The sequence below is a fragment of the Sebastes fasciatus genome, chromosome 16 (assembly GCF_043250625.1).
Source record: "Sebastes fasciatus isolate fSebFas1 chromosome 16, fSebFas1.pri, whole genome shotgun sequence".
Classification (NCBI taxonomy): domain Eukaryota; kingdom Metazoa; phylum Chordata; class Actinopteri; order Perciformes; family Sebastidae; genus Sebastes; species Sebastes fasciatus.
The window spans coordinates 27,815,884-27,834,919 of NC_133810.1; the positions used below are offsets into that span (position 1 = coordinate 27,815,884).

At 43.0% G+C, this 19,036-nt stretch overlaps 1 protein-coding gene across 1 annotated transcript in view; it reads left to right on the plus strand.

Moving 5' to 3' along the window:
- Positions 1-89: 89 nt before the first annotated feature.
- The window catches only part of rnf43 (ring finger protein 43), a 95,220-nt gene continuing 76,273 nt past the window's right edge, over positions 90-19,036 (plus strand). Inside the window, exon 1 of the mRNA XM_074611405.1 lies at positions 90-1,646. Within this exon, the coding sequence (XP_074467506.1) occupies positions 1,413-1,646 (234 nt within the window). The 5' untranslated portion in view covers positions 90-1,412. The remainder of the gene's footprint in view (positions 1,647-19,036) is intronic.

Below are 19,036 nucleotides of genomic sequence, written 5' to 3' on the forward strand. Positions count from 1 at the left end.
GATATCTGTTTATTATCAAAGACTGGACATTGCGTGAAAATAGGTGTAAATAGCCTACCTGTTGTAACTTTTACTCATTGATTTTTTTATAGTAGCGTCATAATAATGACTTAAATAACCTGTGAAGTCATTTGTTTTGTTTTAGAACTCGGATGACAAAAATCCATCCTTCCCTAAACGAGTGGTAGGCTACATGTGCATCGTTTCTCTAAAAAAATCCCAAATGTCCCACAGCACATGAAGGCAGCAGGACAGTGAGCAGGTAGAGAGTGTCAATGAGATCCCAGGGGAGAGACAGAGAGACAGAGAGACAGACAGTCCGGGAGGTAGACAGACTTTAGGGACGGTGTCATAACTGTACACGGTGTCTCTCCACTTTATACACTTTAAATGGAGCTCACGAGGAGTTTGGACCACTTTTATTCCGTACTTTTTTTCTTGTAGTCTGTATAATCGCTGATGATTTTGATAAACAATTCATTTTTTCTCCCCTCAGTGTTCTTCAGGAGGATCGGATCTAATTTCTTACAGTGCAGAGGAGCCACTGAACTCAGGGGAATGCCTGGTGGTGATTTTTTACAGCGAATAAGTTGATGTGTCTTGTTAGAGAAGTTAAACTCAGCATAATTACCGAGTTACACGTGAAGTAAGGCAACGGGTCCATTTGCTTTTGGTTAATAATTAGTGCTGAATTTCTTCGAGGATTTATTTTTCGCAACTCTTTGGGTCGTAAAAAAATATTACCCAACTTTTTTTTTTTTGGCAGTGCACAATCTGTCACCATGCCTCAGAAGTCCCAGGCGGACACCTGTAACACAGCCTTTGAAGTTCAACCTCTTCTTCTCTTCTTTTCTTGTGGAATTATGCAGAAAACGTGGCGCCTGCAGGATGTGCTATCTTGTGAATGTGAGGTTCAGTGACTGGTGCACAGTAATAGTTTGGATACGGATGAAGATTGATATGCCTGCTCTTCTTCTGGGAGAGGATACAGCAGCTCAACTTTAACCAAATGAGGACATTTGTTGTGTATGTCCTGCAGACCAATGCACACTTCAAGCTCCCAACACAACACAGCGTGTCTGCACGGTGCCTCTGAGCATGCACACACATTAATGACACTGGAGAAAAGTTCATTGTATCTCGGAAGATATCAGGCTTTATTTGCTCCATGTGCGCACTGAGAGGCATTTCTATAAAGTTTGAACTCTGGTGCTGAATGGAAGTTTTGAGTTATGATGGCAGTCCTCCTCCGGCTTTAAAAGGATCTGTTTAGTCGGAAAAGAAAGAAGAAGAAGAAGAAGTGTGGACGTATAACTATCTCTAACTCTTCTCTCCGTCTATCTATCCGCGGGTGCTCGCCTTGCTTTGAAGTCCACCATGTGCGGCCGGGCACCGCCGCTGCAGCCGAGGCCATGACCGTCCCTCAGCGGCGCCTGGCCGGGCTCTGGCCGTGGCTCTGGCCGTGGCTGCTCATGGCGGCCCTGCAGGTGGTGCTGGGCCAGCCGGGCCTGGAGTCCGAGCGGCCGGCCCTCCGAGCGCTCATCAAGGTTGCACTGCTGAACCACGAGCCGGCGGGGAAACCCATCACTCTGGAGGGGGTGTTCGTGGGAGGAAGTGCCGGCTACGCGGAGGGGAAACTAATGCAGGTAAGGTGTCATATATAAGAGCATCTGTGTTGCATTCTCACTCATCATTCAGCCTACACCTCCATACATGCAGCCTGCTGGACTCACTGGACAGGGTTCCAGGGGTGCACCTGTTGTCAGAGTTGTTGTTCAGCTGTGTCAGGGGGCCTAAAGTTACTACAGGCTGCCCTGCATGTGAATACATCCCTCAGAGCTGTTAGGAATCCAATGCCTTGCTCAAAGACACGTAAGCAATGTGGAATTGTGGGAATATTTGGTCTGGATGGACAGCCTTACCACTTGGCATCCTTTGTGCTTTGATATACTGTTGCTCTGATAAGCATTTTGTCCCAGAGGACCCTCCCATTGACAGTGTCATTGTAGATTAGAGGTGTAAGAAAATATCGTGATGTTATGTTATGTGACACTGTATCGATTTTTATTTAATAGTATGCATGCAAAGATGAACTCAGTCAATACTTTATTTCAGTTGCAAAGAGATGCATCCTCTCAGTGGATGTGCCCTCTCACAGTAGTGCTCTGATGTTGGATGACTGTGGTAAATGCAAATGCAGATCCCACTGTTCTGATTTCATAAAAAAATCTGATTTAATGCATATGGTGGTGTGTTCTTTATACTATGACAGTTTTCATAAAGTTAGATAAAAAAAATTTAAATATATTGCCTTACTAACAATATCGCAATATATCGAATCGTAACCCCTGTATCATAATACGTATCGTATTGCCAGATTCTTGTTCTACTGCTGTTCTATCTGTAAATGGACAGATCATTTTGAGACTAGATCAGTATTATTCACTTGAATGTTCTCCCATCCTACGTTATTGAAAAAATACTGATGACGTTAAATGGTGTCAACTGGAGAGTAACGATTCAACATTTGTTTGTTTGTTTGTTTATTTACACATATAAAAAAATTAAAAAGATACAATATATAATTTGCCATGGGATGTGAAGGAGAAAACCCTCCAGGGGCTTGAAAAGTGGCATTCTCCAGGCAGCAATATTACATGAAATAATTACAGTAAAATACAGGATTTGTATCTATCAATCGTTTTAGACATAGGAAAACATAGGAAAAAACAGACATAGTTTAGCAAAGTACTTGACAACAATGCATCCCATAAACACCCATCGATTATGCAAATATCAAGAAGACTCATTCATAATTCACTGTCAGAGACTAACTTAACAAACTAAGAGCATACGCTCATGTGATATGGCATAGAGTTTTCATAAGACAAGAAAGATAAACAGAAAATAGAAGAAAAATAAAAAGGAGAATCAAGCGCTAATCATAGAAGGCTTGTATGACAAAGGAAAATATTGGTTCTGCCGAGCTTATATAGGCAGTCCAAAATGGAAATATTCAACATCAATCATTCAAAATAAGATTAGAAAAAGCATTCATTTGAAAATGACTTTTCAGAACACACCGTCCTGCCTTTCAGTGCATCAATCCCTCTGTGGAGTGACTGTTGGCGCCACATGTTTCTCTAACCTAAAAAAACAGTTTACACAGCATCCACTGTCTGATAAACCAAATGATGTTAACACCAGCACTTGTTGCCATACGCCATCAAACATACTGTAGTGACCGTGGGTTACTGCATCTTTCCGAGAGCTGCTGCTCAAAATACCACACTCTGCATGTGATGACAGAAAATTCCTCGAACAATAGTGATGACATACAGGTGTTATTGAGGTTAGTTGGTTTTCAGTCTATTTTTACGTATCCCCTGAAAAACATGGGTTTGGTTGAGGTTGCCAACCTTTTTTTTTTAATGTGTTTCTTTTCAAAGATGACAGATTTGTTTTGCAGCGTGATGCTCTTCCAACATTTTTAATATCGAGGTGTGGTCGAAGACTGTTAGACAACACTGCAAATCATGTTTAGACTCATGCAAACCTATAATTTAAGCAAAAGTGTTTTTTTTTTCTCTTTACCATTTAGAAAAAAAGCACGCCGTTACCTTGCAAACGTAAAGTATGAGCTCTATTCAGCATGCATATTTAGGATTCAGGAGTGGATTAAGGTTCCCCCCGGCTGTGTCGATTTATTTACCGTCTCCGGAGAAACAGGACGACAGATGTGAGGTATACTGTAGGGTCTTGTCTCTTCTCACTCAGCAGGCGTGGGAGGTTTTGTGAATGGCAAGCCAGATGCATGCAGTTAGCTGTAATTGATAAGGATTTACATGGCTTCTCCACAGAGAAGGCCCAGTATCAGGCACTGTGAAAAAGCCATTGCTGTTTTTCTTCTCCTTTTGGCTTTAATGTGTCTGTGTGGGAGGTTGACAACATGTTATGGATGCATATCACAGTGCAGGTGAGATTAAAGACATTTCCAGCTTTCTGGGATTTCCAGCTTTACTTTTCTTCCCCATAAAACCTTGCACAGTGTTCCAGATACAAATGTGCTGTAGAGGAAATACGTGATAAGATATTAACCCCCTGTATGTCTCAGCAGAGAGCTTCAGCAACATACTGTAAGGTAGCACATGGGTGACAGAGCTTGATCAACATTGTCGAAGTGATATCTTCCCGGATTTCCCTAAAAAGTGTGATGAACGTTGCACCAGTGTCACATTCAAACTGACTTTTTTCTTGCTTTCTGCTGGCTAAAAAGTCTGTAGTGGTTTTGTCCGCTCTCCTGTTTCCTTGTTTCCCCAAGTCAGACCATTGATTGTGGTTCTGTCCGAGGCTAGGAAGGTATAGTTTTGTCAGACAGGCTGTTCCCACAGTGCACAGAGGTGGTGTTATGCCGCAGGATGCTCTTTGTTGCAGCTGAGGCCTGTTCCAACAGGTCCTCGTTGCCTCTGCAGGCTGCTTTACGGTCCCGCTTTATGTTCTTGTCTTCCAGTGGATGGGGGGGGGGGGGTTGAAGGCTTGAGTTCAATACATAGATTCTCTTCCTCACTCTGTCTTTGTCCTTTTTCTATCTTCGATCGCGCTCTCTGTCCAGACTTCGTGTATTATCGTGACAGCAAAGCCAAATTGTGTTCTAGTGAGCTTAATTGCTGTCTGTGAGTTCATTAAGTGCATTGTAGGAGTGTCAGGAGATACCTCAGATTTGACTCTGGACCACGCTGAAGCATTGCAACTACTTTTCATAAAACTATTACTTGTCAATTTGGCCACATGCTGATCTTAGTTAACATGTCGCTCCTCTGAGCCTTGGGCTATCTTGCTGTTTTATTAGAAGTGTCTAATTTTGGGAAAAATTAACAACACAAAACAATGACACATATTGTCCAGAAACCCTCACAGGTACTGCATTTAGCATAAAAAAAGATGCTCAAATCATAACATGGCAAACTGCAGCCCAACAGGCAACAACAGCTGTCAGTGTGCTGACTTGACTATGACTTGCCCCAAACTGCATGTGATTATCATAAAGTGGGCATGTCTGTAAAGGGGAGACTCGTGGGTATCCGTAAAACCCATTTTCATTCACATATCTGGAGGTCAGAGGTCAAGGGACCCCAGTGAAAAAAATCACCATGCCAGTATTTTGTTGCCAAAATGTAGCGTAAGTTTGGAGTGTTATTTAGCCTCCTTCTTGACAAGCTAGTATGACATGGTTGGTATCAATGGATTCCTTAGGTTTTCTAGTCTCATATGATGCCAGTATCTTAATGCTTTAAAGAAATTAGTGACGTTAAAACGAATTAGCGCTAACGCGTTATCTGTGACAGCCCTACTTGTAGCCTTTTGATGATAGTAAGTTTTGTAGAGGCAGAACTGGAGTTATTTGATCCTGTTTTGATTATGTTTGCTTACAGGACAAACTCAGAGTGCTCGGGATAGAAGGAATTCCTAGTTCCCCTCAGTGTATTCAAGTCATAAGACTTTACTTCGGTACACATCTCCCTCTGATCTATTAAACTGTGATCTCCCTGGAAGTATGCCCTGTCCTCTGAATGAACACGTTCATTGGAACACTGGCTGGTGTCTGGCCAGCACTATTTGGACAAATACAAGTGCCGAGGAATTTTGACTCCCTCCCCCCCCTTTCCAAAAACGAAGCTTGGATTATGACCGGAGGAGAAGTGCAAAGGCTTCTGGGATAACTTTGAACTTGAGAGGATTGTCAACTGTCCTCTGTTGAGAGAAGGAGCTGGAGTTTATCCTCCAATGGGCGCTGTGCCATAAAGGACATCACAAGAGCTCCACCTATTTTTTTGCTCAAAGCCATCTTGACTTGCTTTTCTTCCCCACGCTGTATTTTTGTGCCTTTGTGCTTTGAAATGTTGAATTGACCTTTGCGAGCTCCCTTAAATACATCAGCTATAATTAAGGCAGGGCAGGCAATTGACTGAACACCAGTTAACTCTGCGCCACTTCACATTCCTTCCTCTCCCTTCTCGGTGTCCCACAAGGTACTGAATGCCTTCTCGTCTCTCTTTGAGCCCTCGACTGTCCGAGGCCACTATCTGCACGTTTTACCCGGCTGGCCCTCGGCGCGGCCGTTTGGGAGCGAGGGATGGGAGGGCGGAGGCGGCGCTGAGGGAGAACATCAAAGCGCGTCCAGTCCGGAACGTGAGCCGGGATGATTAAAAACCGAGACTGTTTACACTGCGCTTCCCATATGGGCCCTCTCCTCCCCCTCCCTCTAGATTTCCTGTCCATACTTCCTATCTCCCTGGATGAGATAACAGCCTGTCCAGGGCTCCTCGGGGCTCCTCGCTGCTTTACATTGTCAGAGATGCTGCTGGGCATGGCTTTGCTTTTGTATATGTGGCATTACATAAATGTATATAAAAAAATATACTCATTTGTTTTCCTAACGTGTGTCCAGGTACCTGGAGCTTTTTTTGTTTCATATCAAACCTCTAAACTTCTTGTTGTGTGAGAACTCTTGATTAGATGAATAATCAGTGTAACTTAAAGGGGCCATATCATGGAAATTCAGTATAACTTAACAATCACTACTTCGCAGACTCTGGTGACAAATGGCGTTATAATCTCTGGATGGCAGCTCCCGTATCGGGGATATTTTGGCTTCGCATTACAATGGTAGGAAGTGGAGATGCGTCGTCCATCTGTATATACAGTCGATGGTATAAACCCACACATTTGGCAGAACAAATTCACTCCCAATTCTTTTACAATACAGTAACAGTCAGAGTAGCAGTAGAGAAGGCCTGCTCTGAATTTTGCTGCAAGTTCCCGTTCACCATATGAGACCCCAACATAAACAGCAGTAGAATCACGTTGCCATCCATCCTATCTGCCCCTCGGCAACACTGGCAGTCATATAAAAGTATGAATGAAATCGCTATAAGCTCACAATTTCCCCCTGCTTTGCCACAGCGCCTGTTAAAAAGAACGCTGACTTTTCTGTGATTAACTGCTGCTTGCGTACCAAAAAAAAAAGAAGGCTATTCAGGGACAAACTTTAAAGCCTGCGCATAACATAAGAAACATTCTCGGCACTGTTGATACGGAGATTATTCACATTCCTTTATGTGGCCAGCTCACACAGATCTGCTGTCAAGACATGTTCGTCTTTTGTACTTCCATATGGTCATCAGCTCAGCCTGCGCTGCTATTGCCTTTCTATCGTCTCCTTCCTCTAGTGATCTGAGACCACGGTTCCATGTTGCCTCTGGCTCTCGCCTTGAACGGACCCCCGCGTGTGTCCAACCTATCAGACAAGCTAATGGTTTCTCCTGAGCAGGGGGATCTGACAAAGCTGCAGCCCTGCAGCACAGGAAGCAGGGGCTGGTGCTGTCTCGTCCATGCTTCTTCTTCCACAAGAGATGGCTGTTGAGATGTTTCTTAGGGCACTGGGAAGAAGGGGAGAGGCAGGTAGGGGGAAACATGGCAAATCTCTTAATCCTGCCGGGCCCCCTTCTTTTTAAGTCATTAGACCAGGTCTGGAATTCGTGAACGTTATACAACACATTCATTCATAGCTCTCCTCGTGCAAATAACAAGAGAAAGTATCCGTTACTTCAGTGTACACTCTGCCACTGTCACCGTTTCACCCATCCAGTCACCGCCTTTGTGTTTGTGCAAAAGAGTTGCTTAACTTCTTTGTAGCACACCTACAGTATGTAGAGCATGCAAACCCACACACATGCTAAGTACACACACACACACACACAATGCAGCATGGTAAAGGCATTACTACTGGACTTCTCCTTGAACCGGCCCACAGACAGGGCGAGTTGGAGAGGAAGAAGGAACAAACAGCGTTACCAAATCTCACATTAAAGTCAGGGCTTGTCCTCTTACACCAATATTTTTGTGTGCGCTCTCACATTCACACATTTCATTGATCTCAGACAAAAGCGGTGGAAAAACTTGAAAATGGCCGCACACACACACATAAACACACACTTAGCTGAAATGGTAATGATACAGGCTTTGTCTCGCTCTTCTTTTCGAGCGGTTTTTATTGTCTGTCCCTCCGAGAAACCACCAGGGCACTGAAGGAGCTGCAAATGTACGCAGCTCTTTTAAGTCGTGCCATCAATGTAGCCACGCATCCATTACAATGGAGAGCAATGAGTCACCGCCGGCTATAAAAGAGCACTCGCACTCACACACACACACGTGTTTGTTTCCCTTTGAAGGCACCGTACCTGACATAGGGCCAGGCGGGGCAAGGGTGCGTTCAGGGTCAGCGGAATTCAATTATGTGGGGTTAAACAGTTGAGAATACCTTTGCATTTTTGCATTCCCGGAGAGATGGGTATCTTGTGCGCCCTTTCTGAATTTGTCCTGACAGTGCAGGTCAAGTGAAGCACCTGTCCTCCAGGCTTCCAGTTGAAACCGATCCACAGGGAGTACAGGGGAAAGCCTGCTGATCCGTGGCGGGTGTGGAGGCCAAGCTATCCCTTCCCCGGGGATCAAGGCCACATTTATAGAGATTTACAGAGAACCATGTTGCAACAGATGACAATTGCACCATATTGGCAGTAGAAGTCATATGCTACTGGTGGGAAAGTTGGCTCTGTCTGTTTTGTATTCTTCCCCCAGGTGGAGGGAGAATGTTGCATATACATTGTTAAACAATACTACAAAAAAGAAAATAAAGAAAACTATTTCAAATAGTTTTTAGATAGATGAAATAGTTCATCTTGCCAGGCGTTTCAGACAAAGTTAGCAAACTTAAACACATCAAATTTTAACAACCATTCCAACTTGTATTCATGCGAGTGGCATGACTCTGTCTGGCGGTCCACCACTTTGATCCAAGCTGAAATATGTCAACAACTACTGGATGGATTGCCATCAGATTCGGTACAGATATTCACAGGTGGTCCCCTGACCTTTCGTCTTGCTCCACCAATGAGGTTGACATTTATGGTTTTGAGTGAGATGTCTCAGCAACTATTGCAGATCATATTTGGTACAGACAGTGTTAGCATGCTAACATGCTAAACTAAGATGGTGAACATGATAAACATTATACCTGCTACACATCAGCTTGTTAAAGTTGATATTGTGAGAATATTAGCATGTTGACTTGCCTGTCTTGACTTGGGACTTGACTTGAGACTTGCCTCTCTTGACTTGGGACTTGCCTCTCTTGACTTGGGACTTGCCTCTCTTGACTTGGGACTTGACCCGGGACTTGCCTCTCTTGACTTGGGACTTGCCTGTCTTGACTCGGGACTTGACTCGAGACTTGCCTCTCTTGACTTGGGACTTGCCTCTCTTGACTTGGGACTTGACCCGGGACTTGCCTCTCTTGACTTGGGACTTGCCTGTCTTGACTTGGGACTTGACTCGAGACTTGCCTCTCTTGACTTGGAACTTGCCTTTCTTAACTTGGGACTTGCCTGTCTTGACTTGGAACTTGCCTTTCTTGACTTGGGACTTGACTTGAGACTTGTCTGTCTTGACTTGGGACTTGACGTGAGAATTGCCTGTCTTGACTTGGGACTTGACTTGGGACTTGCCTGTCTTGACTTGGGACCTGACTCGGGACTTGCCTTTCTTGACTTGGGACTTGCCTCTCTTGACTTGGGACTTGCCTCTCTTGACTTGGTACTTGCCTGTCTTGACTTGGGACTTGACTCGAGACTTGCCTCTCTTGACTTGGAACTTGCCTTTCTTAACTTGGGACTTGCCTGTCTTGACTTGGAACTTGCCTTTCTTGACTTGGGACTTGACTTGAGACTTGTCTGTCTTGACTTGGGACTTGACGTGAGAATTGCCTGTCTTGACTTGGGACTTGACTTGGGACTTGCCTGTCTTGACTTGGGACCTGACTCGGGACTTGCCTTTCTTGACTTGGGACTTGCCTCTCTTGACTTGGGACTTGCCTCTCTTGACTTGAGACTTGCCTCTCTTGACTTAGGACTTGCCTCTCTTGACTTGGGAATTGCCTCTCTTGACTTGAGACTTGCCTGTCTTGACTTGGGACTTGACTTGGGAATTGCCTCTCTTGACTTGAGACTTGCCTGTCTTGACTTGGGACTTGAGTGCAAAGACTTGAGACTTGTGAGTTGCAGAACAATGACTTGGTCCCACCTCCGACTGTTGTTAGTTACAACAGTATAATTCCTGCTTGCTGTCTTATCATCAGACAGGTATTATTGTGTAAATGTTTTCATAGATAATGTAAACGTAGACTTTATCTCAAAGTCCCTCACTGATCCTTCTGCCCGGCCTGTAGTGGCGAGAGCTGCCTCTTCTGCCGCCGCTAACATCAAAGGCTCAGAAGCTTCTCTGCACTTTTTTCATTTCTCTGTTTGTCCCGCTCCTCTTCCTCCCACAGCGCGGCTTCAAATTCCTCCTCCTCACCTCCTCTCCTCTAACCAGCCCTCTCTTGTTTCTTGACAGCTCTTTAAAATGCTTGTAATTCATTGCATGTGCTTTAGTTTCAAGGACAAAAATGGCCACATGCACTCAAAAGGCAGGAAGCGCTTAGTTTGCTGAGAGCTTGGAGGAAAAGAGTCATCACCATACCACAGATAAATGCTCTCTGACAAACTCCCTCCCTCTCTCCGGCTCCCTGTGGCTCCTTCACCCACTCTCTCAGGCATTTTTGTATGGCTTTGTGTTACAATAACACCTCCCAGCAATGTAATTTCATAGAAAGTTGTTTACTTCCTGTATGAAAACTATTTGCAGTGCATGTTTATAACAGACATGTGCGTCAGAGCTGCGGAGTGATATTGTTAAAAAGCAGAATCTGCAGAGAGCACAGAGCAGTCTTCTCTGAGAGGAAGCACATTTTCTACTTTTCTGCTTGAACGCTTGGCTCAACGATCCGCAAGAAGAGAAGCTTTCACCTGTGTGACGGTCTGATTCTTTATGTATGTGTGTACAAGCATGAGTGAGTCTTTGTGAGTGTGTCCACCACAGTGTGTGTGTGTGTGTGTGTGTGTGTGTGTGTGTGTGCGCAGGAGGCGGAGCTCCCATACTGAGATCATTTACCAAACTCTATTAAGCAGGATCAAAGTGACTTAGATCTTTCAGTGCTGCATGACTACAAAAGCCATATTGTAACCCCAGATCCAGGGAGATAGCGCTGCTGACAAAAAATGCTTTATGTCTGCAAAAGTCACATGGTCACTTCCAAACAACAAACTGCATGTCCCATTTTTGACCTTTCTTTTTTTTTGCCTTTTTCTCAGAAAGGCTTCAGTGTTGGTTTCGATAATGATCCTCATACTTCCCTGCTTCATGCAGAGTTTGAGATATTGAATTAGAAAAGCTGAATACGAAATGTGAAACAGCACTTGTTGAAATATTGGCCTTCACTACGGCCTTGCAGTACACTATCACTCTCATGAAGGCCACATGCCACCCATACATCACACACATACTGGTACTTCATGAAACGTCAAGGCTGCGCCCCCTTTTTGGGGGATAGAAAACCAAAGATGCCACAGATGTCAATGCAATTTGACGTGGGTTTGGATTGTAATTTTGACAAGTTTGTATCTCTTGTAAACAAATGTTTGTTTTATACATTATAATAATGATTATGAACTTCAATGCCCCAAAGTTACGCTAAATTTTGGTGAGGAAAAACTGGCATGGCCATTTTCAAAGCGGTCCCCTTGACCTCTGACCTCCAGATATGTGAATGTAAATGGGTTCTATGGGTACCCACGAGTCTCCCCTTCACAGACATGCCCACTTTATGATAATCACATGCAGTTTTGGGGCAAGTCATAGTCAAGTCAGCACACTGACACACTGACAGCTGTTGTTGCCTGTTGGGCTGCAGTTTGCCATGTTATGATTGGAGCATATTTTTTATGCTAAATGCAGTACCTGTGAGGGTTTCTGGACAATATGTCATTGTTTTGTGTTGTTAATTGATTTCCAATGATAAATATATACATACATTTGCAAAAAGCAAGCATATTTGCCCACTCCCATGTTGATAAGAGTATTAAAAACTTGACAAATCTCCCTTTTAACGTACATTTTGAACAGATAAAAAATGTGTGATTGTAATTATGGACAATCGTGATTAAATATTTCAATCGATTGACAGCCCAAATTTAATGTAAACTATCAGTCAGTTTATATTAGCAGTAACTTAGCACAGCTCTGTTAGGTGTTAGGAGTAAACAGTATATCAATGAGATATAATTACAAACGGTAACCCTGGATTACAAACTTACATCATTTCCTGTGAATCACTTGTGCGTAAGTAGGTAATTGGTCAAATTCCAGTATATAATGTATATAGTATATAAATATAGAATTTAATTTATCGCCCCCATTGTCACATATATCCGATTCCGTATCGGTGCATCCCTAATGACAGTTTTAAGGATTTTAATTTAATCTGGAAATACGGATGTATGACTATCTGTGTCCTTTGCTAATTGTTCAGCTAGCATAGTTGATTACAGACTTTAGAACATCACTAAGACACAGTAAACCAGATAACAAGTATTCTAGGAATTCAGTTATAGTGTTAACATCCTCAACCATAACTTCTCCACTCCAGTGAAGAAGTAGCATCAAAGATTTTTGTTTGTGAAAGACTCCTCATCACCTCTGTGTTTTTCAGAGAATGTAGTATTAATCTTTCTGGAACGGGAGGTGTATTACAGTATAAAACACTGTCAATGGAAAATGACTGTCATTTATTTTTGGGGCTTGAAACAGGGCTGTGTTTTTGCCCTTTGTAGTTGCTCGCCTGCTCCTAATGACTGCTGTGTGAGCGGAAGGTGAATGATTGTTCTCTGTGAACACGGCTGATCATCACACTTCCAGTCACATGCTTTGCCAGCATGATAGATGGCTGTTCTCTCAGTTGGACCAAATCAAAAGTGCATTCTTCCGAACCAGACAAAGGGTCAGTATGTCTGCCAGACAAGTGTGTTTAACTGATGCGTTCGTCTCTGAGTTTTCCTCTTCCCCTTCAGGGAGTTTTTGTTTAAAAAGGCGCCCTGGTGTGAAGGGTGTCACATTGGCATTGGGCGCTATATGTACATACAGTGTGCATGCGCTCATAGGTTTTTATCCTATATTATAGTTGTTCAAGCACTCGGAGATCTTTACGAGTCCACTTGTTTCTGAGGAACTGAGACCCGAATCAGGACTCGAGACAAAGACATCCAAATTATACTAATTGGTTTGGTTAAGGTCTCGTTCTGCTGCCACTGATCTCAGGTCTGTGTGTCAAGATTTCATTGCTTTATCAATGACAATTCTTTTTTTTTGGAATTTCATTCATAGATGTTAAATTGATTAGAAAAATCTATTGCTATGGCAAATAACTCTTCCAAATTGATCACAACCAGGCTAATCATTAACAGTGTAATATGCAAATATTTCTCCAATTACAAGATTGTTCAGGACTGTGGCACTGCATGCTCTTCATAACAACATTTCCAAAGTCCCTGTAGCCACTGCGGGGCCATTTTAGAGCCATATACTCCCTTGAAGCGTGCGATAACAATGCTGCCACCAGCCATGCAGTGACCTTGTTGCACGCTCCAAAAACAACGAAACCCAAACTCGACTGTGCCCGGTGCGCTGGTCCAGCAGCCCTCAGGAGAGGACGGCGTATCCAGGAGACCCGTTCCAATTGGCCGTGACCTCCTGACTGGCTGCTCCTAATTAGAAGCGGTCCCTCACAGTGCCTCCCTCTCTTGTCCAAAGTAAATACCTTGGCACCCAGCAGGAATGCTGACAGACTGCTGTTTAGGGTGCTCCGAGAGAGGCTTGGACAGTCGCTGACTCCCCTCATGTTTAACCCTCTGGAGCGTGGCGCGGCCAACACTAACAACTAACGCTAGTTGGCAACGGAAACACAAATGACTTCATTGTTGAACTCACTCAAAATATGCATTACTATCTCGGCTTTTTCCATGCCAGCATGCTGTGTTGGTTTTCCACTTGGAACACATTCAGATTATACTCTCTTCAGATGGCCTTGACCACGGACTGGGACTTTGTAGGGAAGTGATAGAGCCGGGGGAATATCATCTAGGTTGCATAACCTGTGTATTTACTCCAACGCTAGGCTTCCTGCAGCCTCCCAAGTAAAAAAAGAACAGATCCTCGCCATTTCAATGTCAGCTGCCCTTGGTGTGCAGCGGTTCACTGGAATCAGGTGGGCGGATCAAAAGGCAGTCTGTATTTGAGAGAACAGGGCCATGATGTCTCATCAGGGCCATTCACCTGATAACCTCCTCTGTGGGAGCCGCTCCAAAGCAGCGGAAAAGTAGTACTTGACTGCTAACAAGGCATGTTTGTCGGGCTGCGTGGAGTCATACGGGCTCCTTTTTTTACTTTGTGACGGTCTGTTGGTGACCAGAGCTGCCAAGCCCCATTCCCTCACAGCCTGCTATTTAAACCCCCAGATTGCTGTGCGGGAGCGGAGTGGAGCATGGTGTCGCTCTTTGTTCTGGGCCCTAGGTTAGGGTTAGCACAGCATTACACCACAGCGGCCCGCTGAAAGCCAGCTCTAAAGACTAAAGCAGAGCTGTGTGTGGTTTGGTGTTTGGTCTGCTCACTCTGAGATTAGAGCAGCAGGTTGGCAGAGGACCGGGTAATGACATGTCTACCGCTCTCGAGTCCTTGGACTGTCTGGGACTGCGGGGAATACTTGAAAGCGAGACGCACACACACACACCTACACACATGAGCGTATTCTTCCGCCACCGGGGTAAATGTGACCATGAAGAATCACCGAGACACGCTAACATTGCGGTAGCAGAAACAACATAACATTTATAATCTCTGCCAAATGAGATGTGACATGGTCAGCCACTAATAGTCGTGGACACAGATGACACATAATGTTCCACTCATGTCGCCGAGTCAAAATGTTATTTTCCATGCAGAGTAGAGTCTTCATGACCATATACAATGATAATAAATATGAAAGTGAAGCAGGAGAACACAAGAGGAAGCGTGCTTATAATATAAATAACGTCACAGTGACCGAATTATAATAAAGGAACGCATTCATTTGAAGTGCCGTCCGCAGCTTTGATCTTGTCACTCTTACACTCCATTAACATAGGTGTTGAATTTTGCATTCTTTCCATTTTACACACGTGTGTTTGTACATGTTTGGAATGTTTCCTAGCGAGGATTTAGTGTTTTGCATATCTGTCTATTCACAGCATCTGACCCTGGAAATGAAAGGTTGCGTCTGAAATTCCATACTAACATGCTATTTAGTACGCTAAAGGCTAAGATTTTTAAAATCTTAATAGATGTTGAAAATGTGAGAGACCCCACATATAACCACGTGTTATGTTAAATTTAACAGTTTTGTTCCTATAGTATGTGGTGAGCAACAACACACTAACAGATTCATTCACGAACAACAAGAGTCCCGACTTAAACAAATTGAAATCGCGCAAAATATCTTGCGATCAAACATGACTTTAGGGTAAACAAACATGGCTGCTTTGACTGTGGTTGTTGTCCTTCCGCTTCAGTCAGCTTGGTTTTCCATTGGCTATCGTTCTTTCCCAGGTGACTGATTCATCGGCTGTCCTCGGGGTTCCCCACACACAACAGGATATCCGATTGTAAATATTGAACATGTTTAATATTTATGATTTGAACTCGGTGCGGCCAGGATGAACTTCCGAGCAGATCAGGGGATGTAAAAAAACACTCTTAACATACCTCACACCACAGGAATATCTGGCGAATTGCGTACTATTTCTGGTGAAATATTGCAGTATGCAATCGCTGGACACTATGCCGGTATAGTAGTAGTGCAGTAGTGACAACAATGTTCATAACAGACGTTGACGGACAGCTCTGTAACGTCAATAACGCTTCAATGTAAGTATAAGATTTCACTTTGCTGATATATTAAAAAAATTAGTTAAGACTTTGATTCTCACAAATCATCGTTTTGGTCACATGAGGTTGACATGGGTTACCGTGGTTACGCGTCTCCGGCCGGCAAAGAGGCTCTCAGGAAGTGACAACGTACATTTTTGCTCAGTGCGTTCAAAAAGATGCGTACTACTGTTGATTCACACAAAAGTATTTTTAACGATGGCACACATGTTGTAGTGCATAGTATGCGAGTTTGGACGAAGCCAGTGTGTAAGTATACTCAGGTACTCTGAGGGGTCAGTCAGATACTGTGATCCTGTTTACATCCTGCAGTATTTTATGAAGACAATCCTGTTGAGTGCTCATTACAGCACTCTGTCCCATATGAGTCAACAGCATGTTCATGAAGCTCCAGTTCAAACCCAAGAGCCAGGAGCCGAGCCAAGTGTCCCAGTGCTATGCCAGATCTGGGAGGGAGGGTTGGGCTGGAGGGGAGTGTGGGGGGGCAGCAGTGTGTCTACTGCAGTTCTCTGACCTACCTCCATGCCGCTGACTTCCACTGTTTGCCCACTCTGTTAACTATTACCAAAAGGCTGTGTACCTTGGCTGCAGCCCAGCGCTCTTACACATACTGTGGCCCATTATCAAAGGAGACCTGCACTACAAGCCCTGGAGTCCTTCCAAAACAGGCCACGGTTTCTGCTCGGAGACCTATCCCAGCGCTGCAGCACTATCTGAGCACTCCCTCCTGTTTTTGTCTACCCATCGCTCTCCCTCTACCTCCTCCTCTCTTTCTCCTAATCCCCTTGCTTGAACATGCACATGTTGGTTAAACTGTCTTTGGCAGGTACCTCACCCACTCGCACTTTATTTTATAATCCCTTTTATGTTTGCATTCATTTCCTTTGGTGGGGTCGCAGTACGAAAACACTGAGAGAGTAAAAACAGGAGTGCTTCACCTCAATCCATGAAATTACTTTCATTATCTATTTATGTTTTGCTTTATTAAAAGTACCTGTCGATGTCTGCAGCTATGCTGCTACTCTCATGCAATGCCACAATGTATTGTGGCATTACATGTTACAGAGTTGTTAGAACATCAACAAGTGAGTTAAGTGAGGTTCTTGGAAACGCAATTATTTTCATTATTGATTTATCCAACACTTATCTCTGTGAATAATCAACCAATTGTTAGGTCTGTAAAATATTTTTCTAATTTCTAAATATTTTCTAATTGCTTATTTTGAGACTTAACTGTCTCTTTGAGAACTATCTCATGGTCGGCATTTTTGCTTGAAAATTGACCTAAATGATTAATTGATTAACAAAATGGATTTAAATTTGGATCATTTTCAGTCAATCAACTAATCGATTAATCAACAAATCGTTTCAGCTGATAATAATAATAATAATAAACATTATTTACTCTGCACTTTTCATACATGAAATTAGGCTCAAAGTGCCTTACAAGAAAAAATAAATTAATTAATAAATGGAAACAATAACACAGGTGTTAAAGACAGAGGTCATCAGGAGCAAAGTCTGCCAATAAATAATACCAATAAAATAGTAAAATAGATAAAAAACAATGATGTTACAAAAGGTACAAATTACTTAAAAGCAAGATCATAAAAAATATAATATATATATAAGTATTGAGCTGTGTTGCTTGTCTGATTTGTGATGGGTATCTTGAGTGATATTAATAGCAGTTTTTTGTTTGTCAAACAAGCAAAACGTTCTCGCCTTTTCAACTACATAACTGAGAAAGTAGTAAAATAATAATAATATGTTTAAAAGCATATTGAGTAGGATTTGTCAGTTGTGGTTTGTAAACACAACATTCAGTTGGCTCGCCAGCGGGTGAAAGCCAACCACAGATTCACTTTCGTTTTGGAACAAGCTTTGTTTTCACGTTTTTTCTGGGCTGTGTCCGCCATTTCCATTTCCTATTGGATGCGTGCTTACGATCTGGCACCTGGTCGCTATGTTTTTATATTTGACTGAGAGGGATTAGTTTGGTATCAGTCTATACATTGTTTTAGGAAAATCCTAGTCATTGTGCCTTTTTAAGATTGCTGCTGTATACCCACGCTGAGAGCGGATGTACTGTAGTTGCTCATAAATGTTTTCTCAGCTTTTTTTTTCCAGTTTTCTGATATGACATCGTAAAGGCAGCTTATGCGATCCAAATGTAAAAACTACAGTCACCTCATCTCAAAACTAAAACCAAAAAACAAGACTGGAACCTGCTATCAACACCAAATTATTATCACAACTTTATTATTTCATTATTACTGATAAGAAATTACAATTTTTGCATATTTAGCCTGTTTTGTCAGCCCATCATTCTGAGATAATAATCCAATTATATTGCTATCTTGAGATATGAAACATTGTCTTACTATGATCAGGACTTTATTATTATCTCATTATTTTGAGATGACTCATAGTTGAGCCGAGAGTCTGTCCGTGAGGAAGTAGCCGTAGACGGCAGAGAGGATGACTGATCAACTAATCAGATTTCACTCAATTACTGACTCACTGTAAAAGTCAAATGAGAAAGCCGACTCGGATACAATCTTTATCAACATTAATCCAATTGGCAAAATCATACAATTGTTTTCTCAAGAAAGTGAGATATCTTTGTCACGATCAGCAGAAAACAATTTTATATGCATGTAATTATATAATTGTATCGTTAATGGGGCCTTTGAGGACCAGAATTAGTTATTTTAAGATAAGGAGATATGCTTTAAAGGTGCTAAATTCCAAATTTTTTAGGGATTGCCTCCATGTGGAGTCAGCTGAGCCGGTGGCTAGCAGCTAACAGTGCTAACTGCACGAACAGTGCAAACAACGGCAACACTGCCGACAGAGCTAACAGTGTTAACTGGGGAACTGGAGGGTGGGCGTTATGCTTCCACGACAATGCAAATCAGGGGTAACTACCGATGAGCGCAGTGCAGAGCAGCGGCGTTTAGCTACAATGGGACTCTAATACACTAACATACACGTAAACAAAACACAGAGAAGCTCTGATTACAACACACACAGAGGGAGAGCGACTTCATTCTCTGCTCAGGTAGACATTACTCCTCTATATCTTTACATAGAAAATAATTATTTGCTGCTACAGTATATTAAT